The following is a 20,589-nucleotide window of genomic DNA, read 5'->3' as shown; positions in this document are numbered from 1 at the left end:
TCTATTTGACATACTACTGTATAGAGCATTTCAGGCAAATTAGGTCAGTTTTGTCCCAGGAGGTGACCCACACCAGTTGACTAACACCCAGGTACTCATTTTATACTGATGGGTAAACGTGGACAGCAGGAGTCATCTAATAATTTTTAATTACTGTGTATTGTACAACACTAAGTAAAGAAGAGAGAAATTTAGAACACTTATAATTATGGTTATGTTTAGTTTTGGATTCAAAGTACACTCGAGATATGATATTTTTTTCTTTTGCAGCACTCGTCATGCAGCTTGGATATCTTGCTGCATTCTTCTGGCTTAGTGTTCTCTGCTTCGAAGTCTGGAGAAAAGTTAAGTAAGTTTGCAAAAGTTACCTAATTTATATTATGGATGTCTTCTGAATGCTTTGCTTTTGGAAATTAGTAAAGTAGCAAAAAAACTATTATTATTATAATGTGGGATAATGTTAACCCCATCAAGATTATGCTGCACTTCAGTAATGGGAGGTACCAGGTTTGATTTGAGATAAGGAAGTGTAGGTCCAGCCCTTTATTAGCTTCAAGGCACAACCCTTTCCCTATCTTGAAGGGGCTACATTAAAGATACTGTTATTACTGTAGCATGTAACAACAATGACCTCTCCTACAGGAGCCTGAGCAAATATCTACCTTCAACTGCTATGCCAGTTTGGGTCTATCCACTCTTTGCCTTTGGAGGACCATTCATGATTGGGTTTGTATGTCTGAGTTTTCAGTTTTTAATGTGGGTTTTATTTAATGAAACTGTATTTTGCTGAACAGTGACTCTACTTCATGTCTTACTATACATCTTTCCTAATATTATACCTCTTCACCATTTTACAGAATTATTACAGCCTGTATGCAGTACCTAGCACCAGATAATGTACCAGGAATTTTAAAGCCCTACATTGGTGAAGCAAAATGCTGGTTCAGAGGTAAGCACAAAATATATTAATATGAATGGTATCCAATAATTTTATTTTAGTAGAGTAACCAGTCAGATTCATATTATCCCCTCAGTCCTTCAGTACCATTTGTCTTTTCCCTAATGCACTGTTTACCTTGTGTAATACAGTGTAATGCATGATTCATCTCTAATTCTGGACTGTATTTCCCTCTCATACACTGACTGCTTCCTCTTATATTTTGCTACATTATTTCTCATCTCTATCCATTGGTGAATAAGGGGCACCCTTGGACCCCTGAATGTGAGATCCTCTAATCCTCCATTGTGTAAAAAAGACTATTGCAACAAAACCCATTCTTTAACAAACAATCCAACATTTTATTTCCTTGTGCTGTATAAAAAATGTAGTTTACTTGTTATAAAATATAGTTAAATACAAAAGAAATCCACAAGCATGCATGTTCATTATTTTGAGTAATTAGCATTAGTGTGCCACTTCCTGCAGAGTTTGTTTTTCACATAGTGGAGATACTATTTTCATTTTAATTGAATGTGACTTAATTGATTTTTAATTATTTTAATACCTTTTGATACCATTTACTGCGATATGAAAGTAAATTACTTATGGGAGCAGTAAGTTGGTAATAATAGCAAATGTACAAGTTCAGCAAATATTTACAAATGGTTCTAATGCTTTTTAAATCATAAAATAAGTCAGTCCAAATCCTGCCTCTCTGCTATGCTTACTTCGACTGCAAATTCTCTTCTTAACATTTTAAGTAAATCTGATTGTATAATGAACCACTTGAGACTTTCTCTACAGTTCTTCCAATCCCCCCTTTTGCCATGCAACACTGAATGACCAACAGAGGTTTAGCACTTTCTTGAAACACAATTCTCCCTAAGAGTAATGGACATATGAGTCAGCTCACTGAAGTCACTGATGCAAAAGCAATATTTTATCTGACAAACAAGGGAGCCCTTCATGAGATAGGTTTATGCAAGTTCTCTACAATTTTATCTAGAGATGTTGGTTGCAGATAAGTTACAGTAAATTAGATTTTGGGAGCATAATTTTTATTAATATTTAATTAAAGTGTTAAGTTTTATCTAATTTGCAGTTGTAAAAAACTTTTAATATTAAACAGCAATATGCAAGCTAAATGAAGAAAGCTCTGTGTGTGTACTGATTTATTTTTTCCAGGTGAATTGGAACTGTTTTTGTACTTCTATGGCCCCATAACAGTTCTGTTTGCCTGTAATATTGGGTTCATTGGACATACATATTGGAACTTCAGGAAATTTGATAATAATACAGCAGTTTTGAGGAACTTTACCAATGATAAACCTGTTGGTGATGCTAAGACTACAGCAAGACCTTCCTTAGAACACACACACCGTAGACGAAATTACATTTCTGAGTAAGATATTACTTTTTCTTTGTTTGGTAATACAGTATGTGATGATACACAGTGCAGCATAACTACTTTATTGTTATATGAAAAGTTTATTACAAAAGCTAGAAGTCACTTGTTCAAAAAAGAACTGCATAGAAGCATATATTTTTTACCTTTGTTATTCAAAGAAAGCTTGTATTTTTATTGTTACAGGAGGCCTTAGTAGGGTGAGATTTTATTAGAGGTCATTACACTAATAGTATAGAATACCATCATTATGCCTGCTGTGCAGGCAAGACACCTTGTCAGTAAAAATACCCAGGTTTTACACGTCTTGTCCGTTAATTTACCAAGCTGCTGGAATGAAATGTCTCCCAGTGAATGCTCGCCTTACTAAGTGTCTTTTCCTTGTTCATTGATCACTAGTTTGTGCTTTCCATTGTATTTATTTTAATGACACATCCTGGGGGACAAAATTAACCTAATTTGCAAATGCTCTGCATAATATGTGGCTTTCTGTATACATAGTATGTCATTGATGTCAGCTGCATCTGTATAAGAACATGGGCCTACTGGCCCATGCGAGACAGGTCCAAGTCCCCCACCAGCCCAAGCCAATGCCCCAACCTAGTCAGGTCAGGTCACATTCACTTAAGGAAGGAGCATGGCATCTGACCTAGTAGCACAAGCTAGTAAAGTCCATCTCACACCCACCCACACCCATTCATGTATTTTTTTTTTTTTTCAACAAGTCGGCCATCTCCCACTGAGGCAGGATGACCCAAAAAGAAAGAAAAAATCCCCAAAAAGAAAATACTTTCATCATTCAACACTTTCACCTCACTCATGTGTAATCATTGTCTTTACGGAGGGGCTCAGATACAACAGTTTAAGATAAGATAAGATTTCGTTCGGATTTTTAACCCCGGGGGGGTTAGCCACCCAGGATAACCCAAGAAAGTCAGTGCGTCATCGAGGACTGTCTAACTTATTTCCATTGGGGTCCTTAATCTTGTCCCCCAGGATGCGACCCACACCAGTCGACTAACACTCAGGTACCTATTTGCTGCTAGGTGAACAGGACAACAGGTGTAAGGAAACGTGTCGAAATGTTTCCACCCGCCGGGAATCGAACCCGGGCCCTCCGTGTGTGAAGCGGGAGCTTTAGCCACCAGGCCACCGGTCCCTCCAAACTATCTATATTCCAGACCCCTCCTTTAAGCTCCTTAAGCATTCACATTGCTAAACTCACAAACTAGTATTTAGTCACTTAGCCATAATACCAACTTACCTCGTAATTTGTAATATTTTAAAGTTAAGAATTAATCTTAGTCTGCCCGAAATGCCTAGCCATGCTAGGTGTTCTAGTGGTCCCCTCTGTAATTAGTATTTTACTACATGTAAACCACAAAATAACCAAATTCTGTAAACTCAGCATTGTAATCCTTATAGAGGATAAACTTTGAATTTGAATTTAAAGTGCAGGCATTGCACTTCCCATTTCCAGGACTAAGTCCTGCTACATCTATAATAACCGGTTTCCCTGAATCCCTTCACTAAATATTACCCTGCTCACACTCCAACAGCTCGTCAAGTCCTAAAAACCATACGTCTCCATTTACCCTTATTTAACACGCTAACACACACTTGCTGGAAGTCCAAGCCCCTCGCCCACAAAACCTCCTTTCCCCCTCCCTCCAACTATTTCGAGGATGACTCCTACCCCTCCTTCCTTCCCGTACAGATTTATACACTCTCCAAGTCATTCTACTTTGATCCATTCTCTCTAAATGACCAAACCACCTTAACAACCCCTCTTCAGCCCTCTGACTAGTACTTTTAGTAACTCCACACCTCCGCCTATAATTGTTTACATCTGTTGGGGGGGTCACCACCTTTGTGTACTGGCATTATCCTTGCTATTTTGAGTGATGCCAGGAATGTGTTAGTTACTAGTAATTTGTTTAAAAGGATTTGAGCTGCTTGTTTGTACAGTGGTGGTGGTACTGGAGTTACATTTCTTGATTTGTTTTTTAGAGAGTTAATAATCATGGTAAAGTAAGTAAAGTACAGTAAAGTAAAGTTTATTTGTTTGTAAAGGTTACAATGTGTAATTACAATTTTCATTTGCTAAGTACAAAGATAGCCATTATCATGCTGAGGCATTTTGGGCAGACTAATCCTGATAGTAACTAATTCAAACTAGATAAGATAATAGTACATAGTAACTATACTTAAAACTAGACGAGAAGTAGTGGTCAACTGTTTTACAATTTTATTTAAACTTAATACAAATGTGAGGTAGTAAGATGGAGTAGGGTTCGGTAAAATAATCTTGAAATTGCACACAAAATCTTCCTTACAAGTAATGGTTCAGGTGGTAATATTTTATGGATTGGCAGAATTGAAAGCCTAGAGGTCACGTAATAAAACTAATTAGCATATGTTTTGGTTGATTTGCTTAATATTGAGAGATAAGATGATTTTTTAGCAATCTTAAATTTATAAGTTGTCAGGGGATCCTTGACCCGTTCCGGTAGCATGTTCCAGATCTTCGGGCCCTTTATATGCATAGCATTCTTGCATAGTGAGAGACTGACTCGAGGGATGTTAAAAAGTGCCTTATGCCTTGTATTGTGACTGCATTCTGTTGTAACTGTCAAGTAGTAGTTTTAGGGGAGGGTTTAACAGTGGAGTTTAATGTTCTGTAGATGTAGTAGGCACAATAATATGAGTGTATGTCTTGTATATTTAGCAAGTTGAGTCTTTTGAAAAGTGGTGGTGTGTGCTGTCTAGCACAGGAGCTGGTTATCACCCGCACAGCAGCTTTTTGTTGGGTTATATAGGGTCTAAGGTGGTTGGCTGTGGTTGAGCCTCAAGCACAAATACCATAGGTGAGGTAAGGGTATATTAGAGAGTGGTACAGGGTAAGGAGTGTCGTTTGTGGTACATAGTATCGTATCTAGGAAAGGATTCCTCAGTAATCTCAGTGGGCTCTGTTGGTGCAAGGTAGAGGGATGTTGGGAAGTTTCCATCTAGATAATCATTAGCTCGGGCATTGGTAATTGGAATTTTACTGGCAAGATTTGATCCTGTGTTTGAGAAGAAGTCATTTATCTTGTTAGCTGTATCAGTAGGCTGGAGTTTAGGTTCGTTTGGTTTAGTTACTACAACATTACTAGTTTTGTTTGGTTTGTAGTGCCCAGGATCTGGAGAGTGTTTTCCAGGTCTTTTTAATATCACCTCTCATTTCAGTGAATCTGTTAGAATAGTATAGTTGCTTGGATTTTCTGATTAATTTGGTGAGGACTGATGTATAGTGTTTGATTAATTCTTTAGTTATTAAGCCCCTTCTATATTGTTTTTTATAATGATGTTTCATATTGATAGATCTTAAGATGGTGTTAGTAAGCCATGGGCAACTTAGTATTTTATTAATGACCTGTTTAGTTTTTATGGGACAATGTTTGTTATATAGTCTATCTATTTTGTTATTAGAGTTTAATGTTCTGAAGAGTGATGGGGTGTTGTCTGGTGCAGGAGTTGATCATCATCTGCACAGCATTGTTTTTGTTGGGTTATTAAAGGTTTAAGTTGATTGGCTGTGGTTGATTCCCAAGCACAGATACCATAGGTGAGGTAAGGGTAGATTAGAGAATAGTGTAGTGTAAGTAGTGCCATTTGGGGTACATAGTAATGTATCTTGGAAAGGATGCCTACTGTTTTGGATAGTTTCTTGGATATACAGTATGTTGAATGTGGGACTGAAATTTAAGATTGCAGTCAAGGTGAAAACTAGAAATTTGGCCTCAGTGTGTCTTGAAATGGGGGAACCATTAATTGATGTGTTAACACATCGTTTAATGGATATCTGACTCGTCCAATACGACTGATAAGCGAAATAACGGCCGATAACCGGAATAAAATTTCAGCGAAAAAAAAAAAACTGATAACTGAGTTGGCCGATATCCAGAACGGCTGATAACCGAGGGTCCACTGTAGTATCATCTGCGAATAGAACTGGCTGAAGGAGTTGGGATGTGTTTGGGAGGTAATTGATGTAAATGACATTTCCCTGTGGCACTCAGCAACTAGAGGCAGAGCGGTAGAGGTAATGCCATTTATGTAGACATACTGGTGTCTGTTGCTAAGATAAGATTTTAGGTAATCAAGGGAATGTCCTCTGATCTCATAGTTTTCTAGTTTTAGGTGCAAGAGATTGTGGTCCACTGTATCAGATACTTAACATAGGTCTATGAAGAGCCCCAGAGGATATTCTTTTTTTTTTTCTAGTGATGTATATTCTTTCTTTCAGCACACCGTCCATATCCCACTGAGGCGGGGTGGCCCAAAAGGAAAAACGAAAGTTTCTCCTTTTACATTTAGTAATGTATACAGGAGAAGAGATTACTAGCCCCTTGCTCCCGGCATTTTAGTTGCCTCTTACAACACACATGGCTTACAGAGGAAGAATTCTGTTACACTTTCCCATGGAGGTAAAAGGAAATAAACAAAAACAAGAACTAGGAAGAAAATAGAAGAAAACCCAGAGGGGTGTGTATATATATGTTTGTACATGTGTTTGTAGTGTGACCTAAGTGTAAGTAGAAGTAGCAAGACGTACCTGAAATCTTGCATGTGTATGAGACAGAAGAAAAAGACACTAGCATTCCTACCATCGTGTAAAGCAATTACAGGCTTCCGTTTTACACTCACTTGGCAGGACAGTAGTACCTCCCTGGGCAGTTGCTGTCTACCATCCTACTACCTAGGAGTGATGTATATATAGTAGTAATTTGAGTATTTGTATAATTGCATCATTTGTACATTTTTTCAGCCTAAACCCAAACTGACTGGGCTTAAGTATGTTGTGGGATATTAGATAGGAGTAAATTTACTTGAGTATTGTTTTTTCAAAGAATTTAGATAGTAAAAGCAAGTTTGATATAGGTCCTTAGCTATTCAGTTCAGTTGGATCACCTCCTTTGAGGATTGGTCTTGGGTATAGATGGGAAGGTTGAAGATTCCACAGATTTGTTAAACAGAGTTGAAGTAATGGGGGACAGCATAAGATCTATTCTTTTGTACACGAGTGGTGGCAAGTTATTTAGGTCTCTTGCCTTGTTATGTAATGAGTGAGAGAGACTTGAGTAGGATTTGGGTAATTTTCCGTAAGGTAATCTTTCGCCGGAGTACGTATTTGAGTTTGGGATTTTGCTCACTAGTTTTAATCCTGCAGTAGAGAAAAAGACATTAAGTTTGTTGGCACTGTCTATAGGATGAATGTGAGATTCATCTCGTTAATATCTCTTTTTCTGGATAGTTTTCTTTTGCCCAAAATTTCAGAAAGGGTTTTCCAGGTCGTATTCATATCTTCTTTTATTTCATGAAATCTGTTTGCTTGCATAATACGTACAGTTGTTTAGACTTCTGTATTAGATTAGTAAGTATTGAAATGTATCATTCTGTCTGTTCTTTTGTTATTAGACCCAGTCTGGACTGTTTTTCATGTAGATGTTTTTTATCAATGGATTTGAGGAAAAAAAATTTGACCAGTATTGTGGCTGTCTGCAAGCTGTCTCTGCCAGTCATTGTCACTTAATGCTGAAATGAAGTTATTTACTGATGTTTCGTCATGTAGTCGCAAGGTGATCTTAATCGTGTCTTGAGGCAATTTACATAAGTTTGTTATGAAAAAGGTGGGGTAATGGTCTGTGGTGTTGTCTGTGATTATTCCAGCTTTTAGTGGGGATATAGTATTAATCCAGATATGGTCAAGTAATGAGGCACTTGTCTCAGAGATTCTTGTTGGCTTAGTTATAAATGGTAGCAGCAAGCAGTTGTTCATAGTGTTTGTGAAATCAGCTACTGGAGGGTCAGTTTCTTGGATGAGGTTTATGTTGGTCTCTTGTAAGTATCAGGTGATGTTTATTCATTTCTGAGTCGGTTATCTTTCTTAGGTTATCACTCAGTGTGTAAGTATTTGTGTGAGGTAACCTGTAGACTGCTTCAATTGTTAGTTTTTTTAAGGTGTTTGGATGAGAATTTTGCAAATACTGTATATATTCACCATATTCATCCCTGGTGCAAGTAGCTTTATTACATGAACTTTTGCTCTGCAGTTTCAAGCAGCAGTTCTCTCTCCTGGTGCTCATGTCAACATGTTGGGTTGCTGAGATTCTGTCCTGGAAAATTCCTCCACCTGAAATGTGGTTAGTATTCTAAATTGTGTCTGAGGATTCATTAATTATAAGTAATTTTTAATCTCGTCCAATTTTTATGTAAACTAGTTATTCAAATGCTGATTGTTTCTTCTTTCAGTGTCTTATTTCCAAAATTCTGTAAGCAGTAATTGGTAAGTGGTGTAGTAAAATCCAGAATGAGTCAGAATTTTTCCTGGCACAGAAATACTATCCCTGTCTTCTGCATTTCACAGTACAGAGTCAGCCTGTAATCACTTACCTAGCTTTACTTCTGTTTTGGTATCATTATCAGTTTGTTGCTTTGTTAAATGCTTTTCTTTTAGACACCAAAAACATATTTAAAAGAAAACTTTAAAGAGTTATGCAGGTGCAAAGCTGGCAATCTGGGCACAATTTATGCTTCACAAATTTTTGCCTACTTTAAGTCCTGTTTTAAGCCAGTTCCATTGCTCATTTTGACTGAATTCTTAGCCATTTTGTTAGTATGCCTTCTGTTCTGTCGATTGAACACAAGAAACCAACCATTTAATCACCAGATTTATCCTGTAAACCCATTCTCCTGTATACATTACTATGGTTAAAAAGAGAAACTTTTGTTTTTCTTTTTGGGCCACCCTGCTTCAGTGGGATACGGCCAGTTTGTTGAAGAAGATTTATCCTGTAAAGGGCACAGAAATCATTAATCACATCCCTAGGCCTCTCCTGTGTTAATTTGCCTTACATTTTAAATTTGTCATACAGAAAAAAAAAATCTAAGTTTTACCCCATTTCTTGGATAATAGAATATAACCAGGAATGATTGATCATGGTTTAGGGCATCTCAGTAATTCAAGCAGACTTAGTAAAAACCCATAAAAGAGATTCAGAGAAGTAGGGAGGCCTTACCCATCCTTAGAAAAATCCTAAAAAATTATATATATTTTTTTTTATTAACACATTGGCTGATTCCCACCAAGGCAGGGTGGCCCGAAAAAACAAAAACTTTCACCATCATTCACTCCATCACTGTCTTGTCAGAAGGGCGCTTTACACTACAGTTTTTAAACTGCAACATTAACACCCCTCCTTCAGAGTGCAGGCACTGTACTTCCCATCTCCAGGACTCAAGTCTGGCCTGCTGGTTTCCCTGAATCCCTTCATAAATGTTACTTTGCTCACACTCCAACAGCACGTCAAGTATTAAAAACCCATTTGTCTCCATTCACTCCTATCAAACACCCTCACGCATGCCTGCTGAAAGTCCAAGCCCCTCGCACACAAAACCTCCTTTATCCCCTCCCTCTAACCTTTCCTAGGCCGACCCCTACCCCACCTTCCTTCCACTACAGACTGATACACTCTTGAAGTCATTCTGTTTCGCTCCATTCTCTCTACATGTCCGAACCACCTCAACAACCCTTCTTCAGTCCTTTGGACAACAGTTTTGGCAATCCCGTACCTCCTCCTAACTTCCAAACTACGAATTCTCTGCATTATATTCACACCACGCATTGCCCTCAGACATGACATCTCCACTGCCTCCAGCCTTCTCCTCGCTGCAACATTTATCACCCATGCTTCACACCCATATAAGAGCGTTGGTAAAACTATACTCTCATACATTCCCCTCTTTGCCTCCAAGGACAAAGTTCTTTGTCTCCACAGACTCCTAAGTGCACCGCTCACCCTTTTCCCCTCATCAATTCTATGATTCACCTCATCTTTCATAGACCCATCCACTGACACGTCCACTCCCAAATATCTGAATACATTCACCTCCTCCATACTCTCTCCCTCCAATCTGATATCCAATCTTTCATCACCTTATCTTTTTGTTATCCTCATAACCTTACTCTTTCCTGTATTCACTTTTAATTTTCTTCTTTTGCATACCCTACCAAATTCATCCATCAACCTCTGCAACTTCTCTTCAGAATCTCCCAAGAGCACAGTGTCATCAGCAAAGAGCAACTGTGACAACTCCCACTTTGTGTGATTCTTTATCTTTTAACTCCATGCCTCTTGCCAAGACCCTCGCATTTACTTCTCTTACAACCCCATCTATAAATATAGTAAACAACCATGGTGACATCACACATCCTTGTCTAAGGCCTACTTTTACCGGGAAATAATCTCCCTCTTTCCTACATACTCTAACTTGAGCCTCATTATCCTCGTAAAAACTCTTCACTGCTTTCAGTAACCTACCTCCTACAGACCTACACCATACACCTGCAACATCTGCCACATTGCCCCCCTATCCACCCTGTCATACGCCTTTTCCAAATCCATAAACGCCACAAAATCCTCATAAGCCTTATCTAAATACTGTTCACTTGTATGTTTCACTGTAAACACCTTGTCCACACACCCCTACCTTTCCTAAAGCCTCCTTGTTCATCTGCTATCCTATTCTCCGTCTTACTCTTAATTCTTTCAATAATAACTCTACCATACACTTTACCAGGTATACTCAACAGACTTCTCCCCCTATAATTTTTGCACTCTCTTTTGTCCCCTTTGCCTTTATACAAAGGAATTATGCATGCTCTCTGCCAATCCCTAGGTACCTTACCCTCTTCCATACATTTATTAAATAATAGCACCAACCACTCCAAAACTATATCCCCACCTGCTTTTAACATTTCTATCTTTATACCATCAATCCCAGCTGCCTTACCCCCTTTCATTTTGCCTACTGCCTCACGAACTTCCCCCACACTCACAACTGGCTGCTCCTCACTCCTACAAGATGTTATTCCTCCTTGCCCTATACACGAAATCACAGCTTCCCTATCTTCATCAACAATTAACAATTCCTCAAAATATTCCTTCCATCTTCCTAATACCTCTAACTCTCCATTTAATAACTCTTCTCTCATATTTTTAACTGACAAATCCATTTGTTCTCTAGGCTTCCTTCACTTGTTAATCTCACTCCAAAACTTTTCTTATTTTCAACAAAATTTGTTGATAACATCTCACCCACTCTCTCATTTGCTCTCTTTTTACATTGCTTCACCACTCTCTTAACCTCTCTCTTTTTCTCCATATACTCTTCCCTCCTTGCATCACTTCTACTTTGTTAAAACTTCTCATATGCTAACTTTTTCTCCCTTACTATTCTCTTTACATCATCATTCCACCAATTGCTCCTCTTCCCTCCTGCACCCACTTTCCTGTAACCACAAACTTCTGCTGAACACTCTAACACTACATTTTTAAACCTACCCCATACCTCTTCAACCCCCATTGCCTATGCTCTCATTAGCCCATCTATCCTCCAATAGCTGCTTATATCTTACCCTAACTGCCTCCTCTCTTAGTTTATAAACCTTCACCTCTCTCTTCCCTGATGCTTCTATTCTCCTTGTATCCCATCTACCTTTTACTCTCAGTGTAGCTACAACTAAAAAGTGATTTGATATATCTGTGGCCCCTCTATAAACATGTACATCCTGAAGTCTACTCAACAGTCTTTTATCTACCAATACATAATCCAACAAACTACTGTCATTTCGCCCTACATCATATCTTGTATACTTATTTATCCTCTTTTTCTTAAAATATGTATTACCTATAACTAAACCCCTTTCTATACAAAGTTCAATCAAAGGGCTCCCATTATCATTTACACCTGGCACCCCAAACTTACCTACCACACCCTCTCTAAAAGTTTCTCCTACTTTAGCATTCAGATCCCCTACCACAATTATTCTCTCACTTGGTTCAAAGGTTCCTACACATTCACTTAACATCTCCCAAAATCTCTCTCTCTCCTCTACATTCCTCTCTTCTCCAGGTGCATACATGCTTATTATGACCCACTTTTTGCATCCAACCTTTACTTTAATCCACATAATCCTTGAATTTACACATTCATATTCTCTTTTCTCCTTCCATAACTGATCTTTCAACATTACTGCTACCCCTTCCTTAGCTCTAACTCTCTCAGATACTCCAGATTTAATCCCATTTATTTCCCCCCACCAAAACTCCCCTACCCCCTTCAGCTTTGTTTCGCTTAGGGCCAGGACATCCAACTTCTTTTCATTCATAACATGAGCAATCATCTGTTTCTTGTCATCCACGCACATTCAAGCATCCCAGTTTCATAAAGTTTTTCTTCTCTTTTTTAGTAAATGTCTACGGGAGAAGGGGTTACTAGCCCATCGCTCTCGGCATTTTAGTTGCCTTATATGACACGCATGGCTTACGGAGGAAAGATTCTTTTCCACTTCCCCATGGACAATAGAAGAAATAAAGAAGAACAAGAGCTATTTAGAAAAAGGAGAAAAACCTGGATGGATGGATGGATGGATGGATGGATGGATGGATGGATGGATGGATGGATGGATGGATGGATGGATGGATGGATGGATGGATGGATGGATGGATGGATGGATGGATGGATGGATGGATGGATGGATGGATGGATGGATGGATGGATGGATGGATGGATGGATGGATGGATGGATGGATGGATGGATGGATGGATGGATGGATGGATGGATGGATGGATGGATGGATGGATGGATGGATGGATGGATGGATGGATGGATGGATGGATGGATGGATGGATGGATGGATGGATGGATGGATGGATGGATGGATGGATGGATGGATGGATGGATGCGTGTGCGTGTGCGTGTGCGTGTCTGTGAAGTGTGACCAAAGTGTAAGTAGGAGTAACAAGATATCCCTGTTATCTAGTGTGTTTATGAGACAGAAAAAGACACCAGCAATCCTACCATCATGCAAAACAGTTACAGGTTTCTGTTTCACAGTCATCTGGTAGGATGGTAGTACTTCCCTGGGTGGTTGCTGTCTACCAACCTACTACCTATATATACTTTCACTATTTTGAGCTTGATTTTAAGCAACTTCCAGTCCTGAAACCAACCAAACTCATCCCTATTTGAGCAGTACATCTTCCATTCTGTCAATTGATACCAAGAAACAGCCACTAAAACTATCCTAGAAAACCCATCTAAGTTGCTATTTTAAACCAAATACAAGGCCAGAGGTTTGCTTTTTCCTGTGTCCTGTTGCATCTCCAGATAGAATGTAAGCTCTGAGTTAATGTTTATATTGAGCACAGTAGATAGTTTGAATATGTGTAAAAGCAAGTTTACACTTTTGAACAAGAGTGTGTTGTCTGGAGCATGAAAGAGTAATAATTTTGAGTACTGATTTCTACTGAGTAACAACAGGTTGAAGGTGATTTGATGATGATCAGATACCATAGGTGAGGTATGGATAGATTGAAAAGTAGTATAAAGTGAGATGTTTGTGGGAACATAATAACATATTTTTTAAAGTGCCCTCACTTGTTTTGGAAATTTTATTAAAAATTTTCTGGAAGTGTATATTGAGTGTTAGTTTGCTGTCCAAGTGTATTCCCAAGAATTTACCCCTCGCCCTGTCTGTCGATTGCTGTGTTGTTTATAATTCTGCTAACATGAACTTCTTTTGCTTTGTTTCCAAACACAATATGGGTCTTGTCAGTATTAAGAGATGTGACCCTAGTAGATACTTGGGTAAGTTCAGCATTTACGGTTGAGTGCAGCTGGATCAGGATTTGAAATGACAAAAATTGTCATTAGCAAACAAAATTGGTTTAGGTTAATGTGTAGCATATGAAAGGTCACTGAAGTAAACCACAGTGGTCACAGTGGGCCCCATGCTAACCTCCCTATAGTGTATAATTATACCTTGTAGTTGGATGAATCTCATTGTAGCCAGCTGGCCGAGTGGCTTATGCACTGGCTTGGAGTTTTACTACTCACTCGCCCTGGGTTCAAACCACACCCATACCATGGTTTATTTGCAGTCGTGTTTTATGATTTTGAGAGTCATTGATGTAAATTAAGAATAGCAGAGGGTGCTGGATACTACAGTAGCTTGAGAAAACTTTGTTGATTGATCAGGTATATCTAGAGTATACCTGGAGAGGGTTTCGGGGATCATTGTCTCCATGGCCCGGTAGGTAGCTGAGGAACAGTCATTAATGGTCACGTGTTAGTGTCTGTAACTTGGGTAAGAGTTCATGTATGAGAGAGCATGTCCTTTTATTCCATAATATTCTAATTTGAGCAGTAGAATGTTGTGGTCTACTGTATTGAAGGCTTTACAGAGGTCAGTAAAGAGACCCTTTGGTTGTTTATTATTTTAAGTGTAGATAGAGCTGAGAATTACATTATTTTTGCATCATTGGTGCTTTGACATGGCCTTAAGCCAAACTGACACAGGTTAAGGATATTGTATTTGATTATGAAGTCATATATTTGAAATTTCTCCATGGGGAAGTGGAATAGTTCTTCCTCCATAAGTTATGGGTGTCGTAAGAGGCAACTAAAATGCCGGGAGTAAGAGCTAGTAACCCCTTCGCCTATATACATTACTAAATTTAAAAAACTAGTTTTTCTTTTTATGTCACCCTGCCTTGGTGGGATATCACCTGGTCGTTGAAATTTTTTTTTTTATAATTTTTTCAAAGATTTTTAGAAAGTAAAGGAAAGTTTGAAATTGACCTGTAATTGACTTCTCTGATGGGTCATTACTCTTATAGATTGGTGCAACTCCTATTGACCTATTGAACAGTGCTGTAATAACTGGAGATAACTCATGAGAAACTTTCTTTGTATATTAGTGGCAGTGTATGTGCTTTGTTTCTGGCTTTATTTTTCAGTGACATACAGGTAATTTTTACTTAATGACCAAGTTCCATTCCTAAGAGTAGGTCGGTAAGCGAGGGGCTGTACCTTACTGATATTTCAAGCCTACTGGTAGTGGGTTTGTGTCAGTCATCTTTAGATATTGTTTTAATGTCACCTTAGCACCTTTTAAAATATTTTTAGTATATTAAAAATAGAACAAGGCATTAAAAAACTATAAAAAGTAAAATACACATACAGTACTCTGGTCGGAGAGCTGGTTGTAAGTCTGAGCGGACACTCAACAGGTAGGTCGTTAAATGAGGAATACCTGTACTGTAATTACAGAGGTAACCTTGATTAAAGTAGTTGGGATAGATACAGTGAGCTTGGGTGATAGGAAAGTTTAGGAGAGGTTGGCAGTGACTCGGCTCATGTACCTAGTGTCTGTGGTTTGATCTCTAGCATGGGTGGAAATGTTGGGCATGTTTCCTTACACCTGCTGCCCCTGTTCACCTAGCAGTAAGTAGGTACCTGGGAGGTGGTAATACAGTAGTCCCCCCAAATTTGCAGGGGTTACATTCCAAGACCACCCATGAATTTGGAAAAAACCACGAATTCTGGATGCAGTTAAAAAAAATGCCTATTTTTATAGTTGAAACCCTAAATATGCCCCCAAAACACTTTAATTTCAAACTCAGCTTCATACATCACCCTTAAAAAAAAATGTAAAGATAAACCCCATATGTACTGTAATTCATGCAAGCCCGTTTTCTTTGGTGTAGTGTAATTCATGCAACCCTGTTTTCTTTGGTGTACATACCGTAAATATACGGTAATACTTTAAATTATATTTTTCTTAATATTTAGTGTTAAAATGCCTAAAATTTATATATTGCCACGAAAAAAGCCAAAAAAAGTTTGGTGAATTTGCGGGGATTTCCATGAACATTTATTAGTTAGCTTCTAGGGAAAATTCCACAAATTATTGAAGCCATGAATTCGCAGGGGTCCACTGTATATTTATGTATATCTTTAATCCTTTGAGTGTTTTGGTCATATATATACGTCTTACGAGCCGGTGTTTTGGACGTCTATATCCTCAATAATTCTAGCGGCTTCAAATCAAGCAGGAGAAAGCTAATAGGCTCACATGTGAGAGAATGGGTCTGTGTGGTAAGTATGCACTGTATAAAAAAAATCCTGCAGCAAGCAGTGCATAATGAGAAAAAAAAACTGACCGTGTTTTTGGATTAAAGTGCTAACTTTGAGGGCTATTTTCGTATAGTATTTATGGTTGTATTCTCATTTTTGTGGTCTCATTTGATAGAATGGAAAACATATTACAGAAATAGAGATGATTTTGATTAGTTTCACGAGGAAAACGACCTTGAAATTGAGCTCCAAAGAGTGGAAATGTTTGATTTTTGCCAATGTTCAGGAGTAAGTAAATCACACCACACGTCCAATACACGTCAACTGGGGAGTCTGATATTCTTTCACTAGTGCACTGATATTATTTATACCATTTTTACAATAATGCAGTAGTCTGCATAACAGTAAGTCTGCTATTTTTTGTGTGAATAAAAAATCAAAATAGAAAGCAAGAGTAATATAAGAGGGGCCTGGAGATGTGACTAATGAACAGAGGATATGTTATTATAGTGCCAAGAATGTCTGCATTGTTTATTCTGGACCCTATTTTGAAATTGGCATCTTTCTTAATTTGCTTGAAATTGGCCAAATTGCCAATTTCTGACTACTTTATTGGGTAGTTCAAATCGGTAAATGGGCAGTTTCTTGTACTCAATTGATAGAAAAAATAGAGTTCTAAAGAAAGAGCCATGAGTTTGGTCGACTGGAACAATGAAATTGGCCAAAAGCAGGGCTCAAAGTCGGCGAAATCGCCGATGTGTACAGTGGAACCTCAAAAATCAAACGTATCACATATCGAACGTTTCGAAAATAGGACCATTTTTTCGGACAAACTGTGTCCCTATTATCGAACGTGCCCCTATTTTCGGACCGCCGGGTACGGGACCTGTCTGTCGACCCGCTCTGTCTGCATCCCCGCACAGGCGCCGTGAGCACTCTAGCTTTGTTTATGCTTGAGTGAACACTAACCTGCGCTCTCATTCACTCATTTTATGATTATTTCATTGTGTTTAGTGCTTGTGGGACTGAAATAAGCTGCCATGGGCCCAAAGAAACTTGCTAGTGGTACCCCTGTGGTAAAGAAAGTGAGAAACACCATAGATGTGAAGAAGGAAATAATACAGAAGTATGAGAGTGGTGTGAGACTTGTTGAGCTTGCCAGGATGTATGGGAAAAACAAGTCGACCATCGGTTCTATCCTGTCAAAGAAAGAACAATTCAAGGAAGCTGATGTTGCAAAAGGTGTTAATATAGGGAGTGGATGAGGTGCCGCCTTCAAAGATTAAGGAGATTTGTGCCAAGTGGAATGATGTCCAAATGTTTGTGCAGAAGTACCACCATGAGCAAGCTGAAACAAGCCATCTTTGCAACAAGTTCAGTGACAGAACCATGTCCCATTTTAGGAAAATGTTAGAGGTGCCAGAAACAGAGGACTGTGGACAGTTATTTTGCAGACAGGGGTCCAGTGACTCAAGCTGGTCCTAGTGGCATTAAAAGACAGAAGAGAAGTAACCCCAGAGAGGGCTTTACCTGAAGTCCTCATGGAGGGGGATTCTCCTTCCAAACAATAACCCCAACTCCCTCTCTCCTCCTCCCTATCTTCCAGATGCCATCACCAATCTTCAATAAAGGTAAGTATTGGGCCCCTACTTAAACAAGATGGGTCCTACACAGATGACAGCAAGGAAATGAGTGAGCTACTCAAGTCCCAATATGACTCAGTTTTTAGCAAGCCGCTAACCAGACTGAGAGTCGAAGATCAAAATGAATTTTTTATGAGAGAGCCACAAAATTTGATTAACACAAGCCTATCCGATGTTATCCTGACGCCAAATGACTTCGAACAGGCGATAAATGACATGCCCATGCACTCTGCCCCAGGGCCAGACTCATGGAACTCTGTGTTCATCAAGAACTGCAAGAAGCCCCTATCACGAGCCTTTTCCATCCTATGGAGAGGGAGCATGGACACGGGGGTCGTCCCTCAGTTACTAAAAACAACAGACATAGCCCCACTCCACAAAGGGGGCAGTAAAGCAATAGCAAAGAACTACAGACCAATAGCACTAACATCCCATATCATAAAAATCTTTGAAAGGGTCCTAAGAAGCAAGATCACCACCCATCTAGAAACCCATCAGTTACACAACCCAGGGCAACATGGGTTTAGAACAGGTCGCTCCTGTCTGTCTCAACTATTGGATCACTACGACAAGGTCCTAAATGCACTAGAAGACAAAAAGAATGCAGATGTAATATATACAGACTTTGCAAAAGCCTTCGACAAGTGTGACCATGGCGTAATAGCGCACAAAATGCGTGCTAAAGGAATAACAGGAAAAGTCGGTCGATGGATCTATAATTTCCTCACTAACAGAACACAGAGAGTAGTCGTCAACAGAGTAAAGTCCGAGGCAGCTACGGTGAAAAGCTCTGTTCCACAAGGCACAGTACTAGCTCCCATCTTGTTCCTCATCCTCATATCCGACATAGACAAGGATGTCAGCCACAGCACCGTGTCTTCCTTTGCAGATGACACCCAAATCTGCATGACAGTGTCTTCCATTGCAGACACTGCAAGGCTCCAGGCGGACATCAACCAAATCTTTCAGTGGGCTGCGGAAAACAATATGAAGTTCAACGATGAGAAATTTCAATTACTCAGATATGGTAAACATGAGGAAATTAAATCTTCATCAGAGTACAAAACAAATTCTGGCCACAAAATAGAGCGAAACACCAACGTCAAAGACCTGGGAGTGATTATGTCGGAGGATCTCACCTTCAAGGACCATAACATTGTATCAATCGCATCTGCTAGAAAAATGACAGGATGGATAATGAGAACCTTCAAAATTAGGGAGGCCAAGCCCATGATGACACTCTTCAGGTCACTTGTTCTATCTAGGCTGGAATATTGCTGCACTCTAACAGCACCTTTCAAGGCAGGTGAAATTGCCGACCTAGAAAATGTACAGAGAACTTTCACGGCGCGCATAACGGAGATAAAACACCTCAATTACTGGGAGCGCTTGAAGTTTCTAAACCTGTATTCCCTGGAACGCAGGAGGGAGAGATACATGATTATATACACCTGGAAAATCCTAGAGGGACTAGTACCAAACTTGCACACGAAAATCACTCACTACGAAAGCAAAAGACTTGGCAGACGATGCACCATCCCCCCAATGAAAAGCAGGGGTGTCACTAGCACGTTAAGAGACCATACAATAAGTGTCAGGGGCCCGAGACTGTTCAACTGCCTCCCAGCACACATAAGGGGGATTACCAACAGACCCCTGGCAGTCTTCAAGCTGGCACTGGACAAGCACCTAAAGTCAGTTCCTGATCAGCCGGGCTGTGGCTCGTACGTTGGTTTGCGTGCAGCCAGCAGCAACAGCCTGGTTGATCAGGGGCTGATCCACCAGGAGGCCTGGTCACAGACTGGGCCGCGGGGGCGTTGACCCCCGAATCTCTCTCCAGGTCCAGGTCCATACATAATTAAAAACTATAGTATTTATTGTATGTAAAACTGTAATTAATCTCTATAAAATGTATTTTTTGTGTGAATATTTTTGGGTTTCTGGAACAGATTAATTGTATTTCCATTATTTCTTATGGGAAATATTGCTTCGAATTTCAGACTTTTTGAATTTAGAACTAGCTCCTGGAACGGATTAAGTTCGATTTTTGAGGTTCCACTGTATATATTGCCATGATTGCTAACTTTGCTGGAGTGTAATTCCATGAGTTTTCGACCAAATTTCATACTTTTGGTGTCATTACCATCGGGGAAAGATTCCCTATCATTTCATTATAATTTTTTTTTTTTTTTTCCAGAAATTTTTCAACATAGAATGAGTTTCAGAAAGGGGCTTACGACAGTCAAAGGGTTAATGAGATTGAATCTGTTGGCGTAATATATGTTTTGATTTCCTTGAGCTGTGAGTACATTATAGCACATCTTTTGGCTCGTTCTTTAGGTATTAATTCTAGCCTATATGTACTTCTCATTACTATGCTTTCTCAGTGGATCTGAGGATGCTGTCATTTTGCCAGGGACTGTTTAATCTTTGTCACCTGTTTGGCTTTTAATGTGCAAAGCCTGTTGTAGAGGCTTTTTGTGCAAAGGAATAGTTGAACATTTGAGTTAGTGTATTGTTCCAGTCACGGCATTGTGCCTTTTTGTTCTTTAAGGAAATTAAAAGTGAAAATAGAAAATAGCAAGGTGATAAGAGTAACAAGTATCGATTGTGAAAGATTAAATATCAAATTGGA

The 20,589-nt window shown here is 39.1% G+C and overlaps 1 protein-coding gene across 2 annotated transcripts in view; it reads left to right on the top strand.

Annotated features, from left to right (window-relative positions):
- The window catches only part of LOC128702891 (probable G-protein coupled receptor Mth-like 1), a 54,275-nt gene that overhangs the window by 25,015 nt on the left and 8,671 nt on the right, over positions 1–20,589 (top strand). For both annotated transcript variants that reach the window (XR_011394291.1, XM_053797385.2), the window contains exons 3-7: positions 271–349; positions 643–726; positions 858–949; positions 2,126–2,342; positions 8,441–8,530. Coding sequence is in view for 1 of the 2 variants with exons in the window: in XM_053797385.2 (XP_053653360.2) it covers positions 271–349; positions 643–726; positions 858–949; positions 2,126–2,342; positions 8,441–8,530 (562 nt within the window). In the remaining variant the exon portion in view is untranslated. The remainder of the gene's footprint in view (positions 1–270; positions 350–642; positions 727–857; positions 950–2,125; positions 2,343–8,440; positions 8,531–20,589) is intronic.

The sequence above is a fragment of the Cherax quadricarinatus genome, chromosome 82 (assembly GCF_038502225.1).
Source record: "Cherax quadricarinatus isolate ZL_2023a chromosome 82, ASM3850222v1, whole genome shotgun sequence".
In the NCBI taxonomy this organism is placed as follows: Eukaryota; Metazoa; Arthropoda; class Malacostraca; order Decapoda; family Parastacidae; genus Cherax; species Cherax quadricarinatus.
This window is presented reverse-complemented; position numbering and strand designations above follow the sequence as displayed.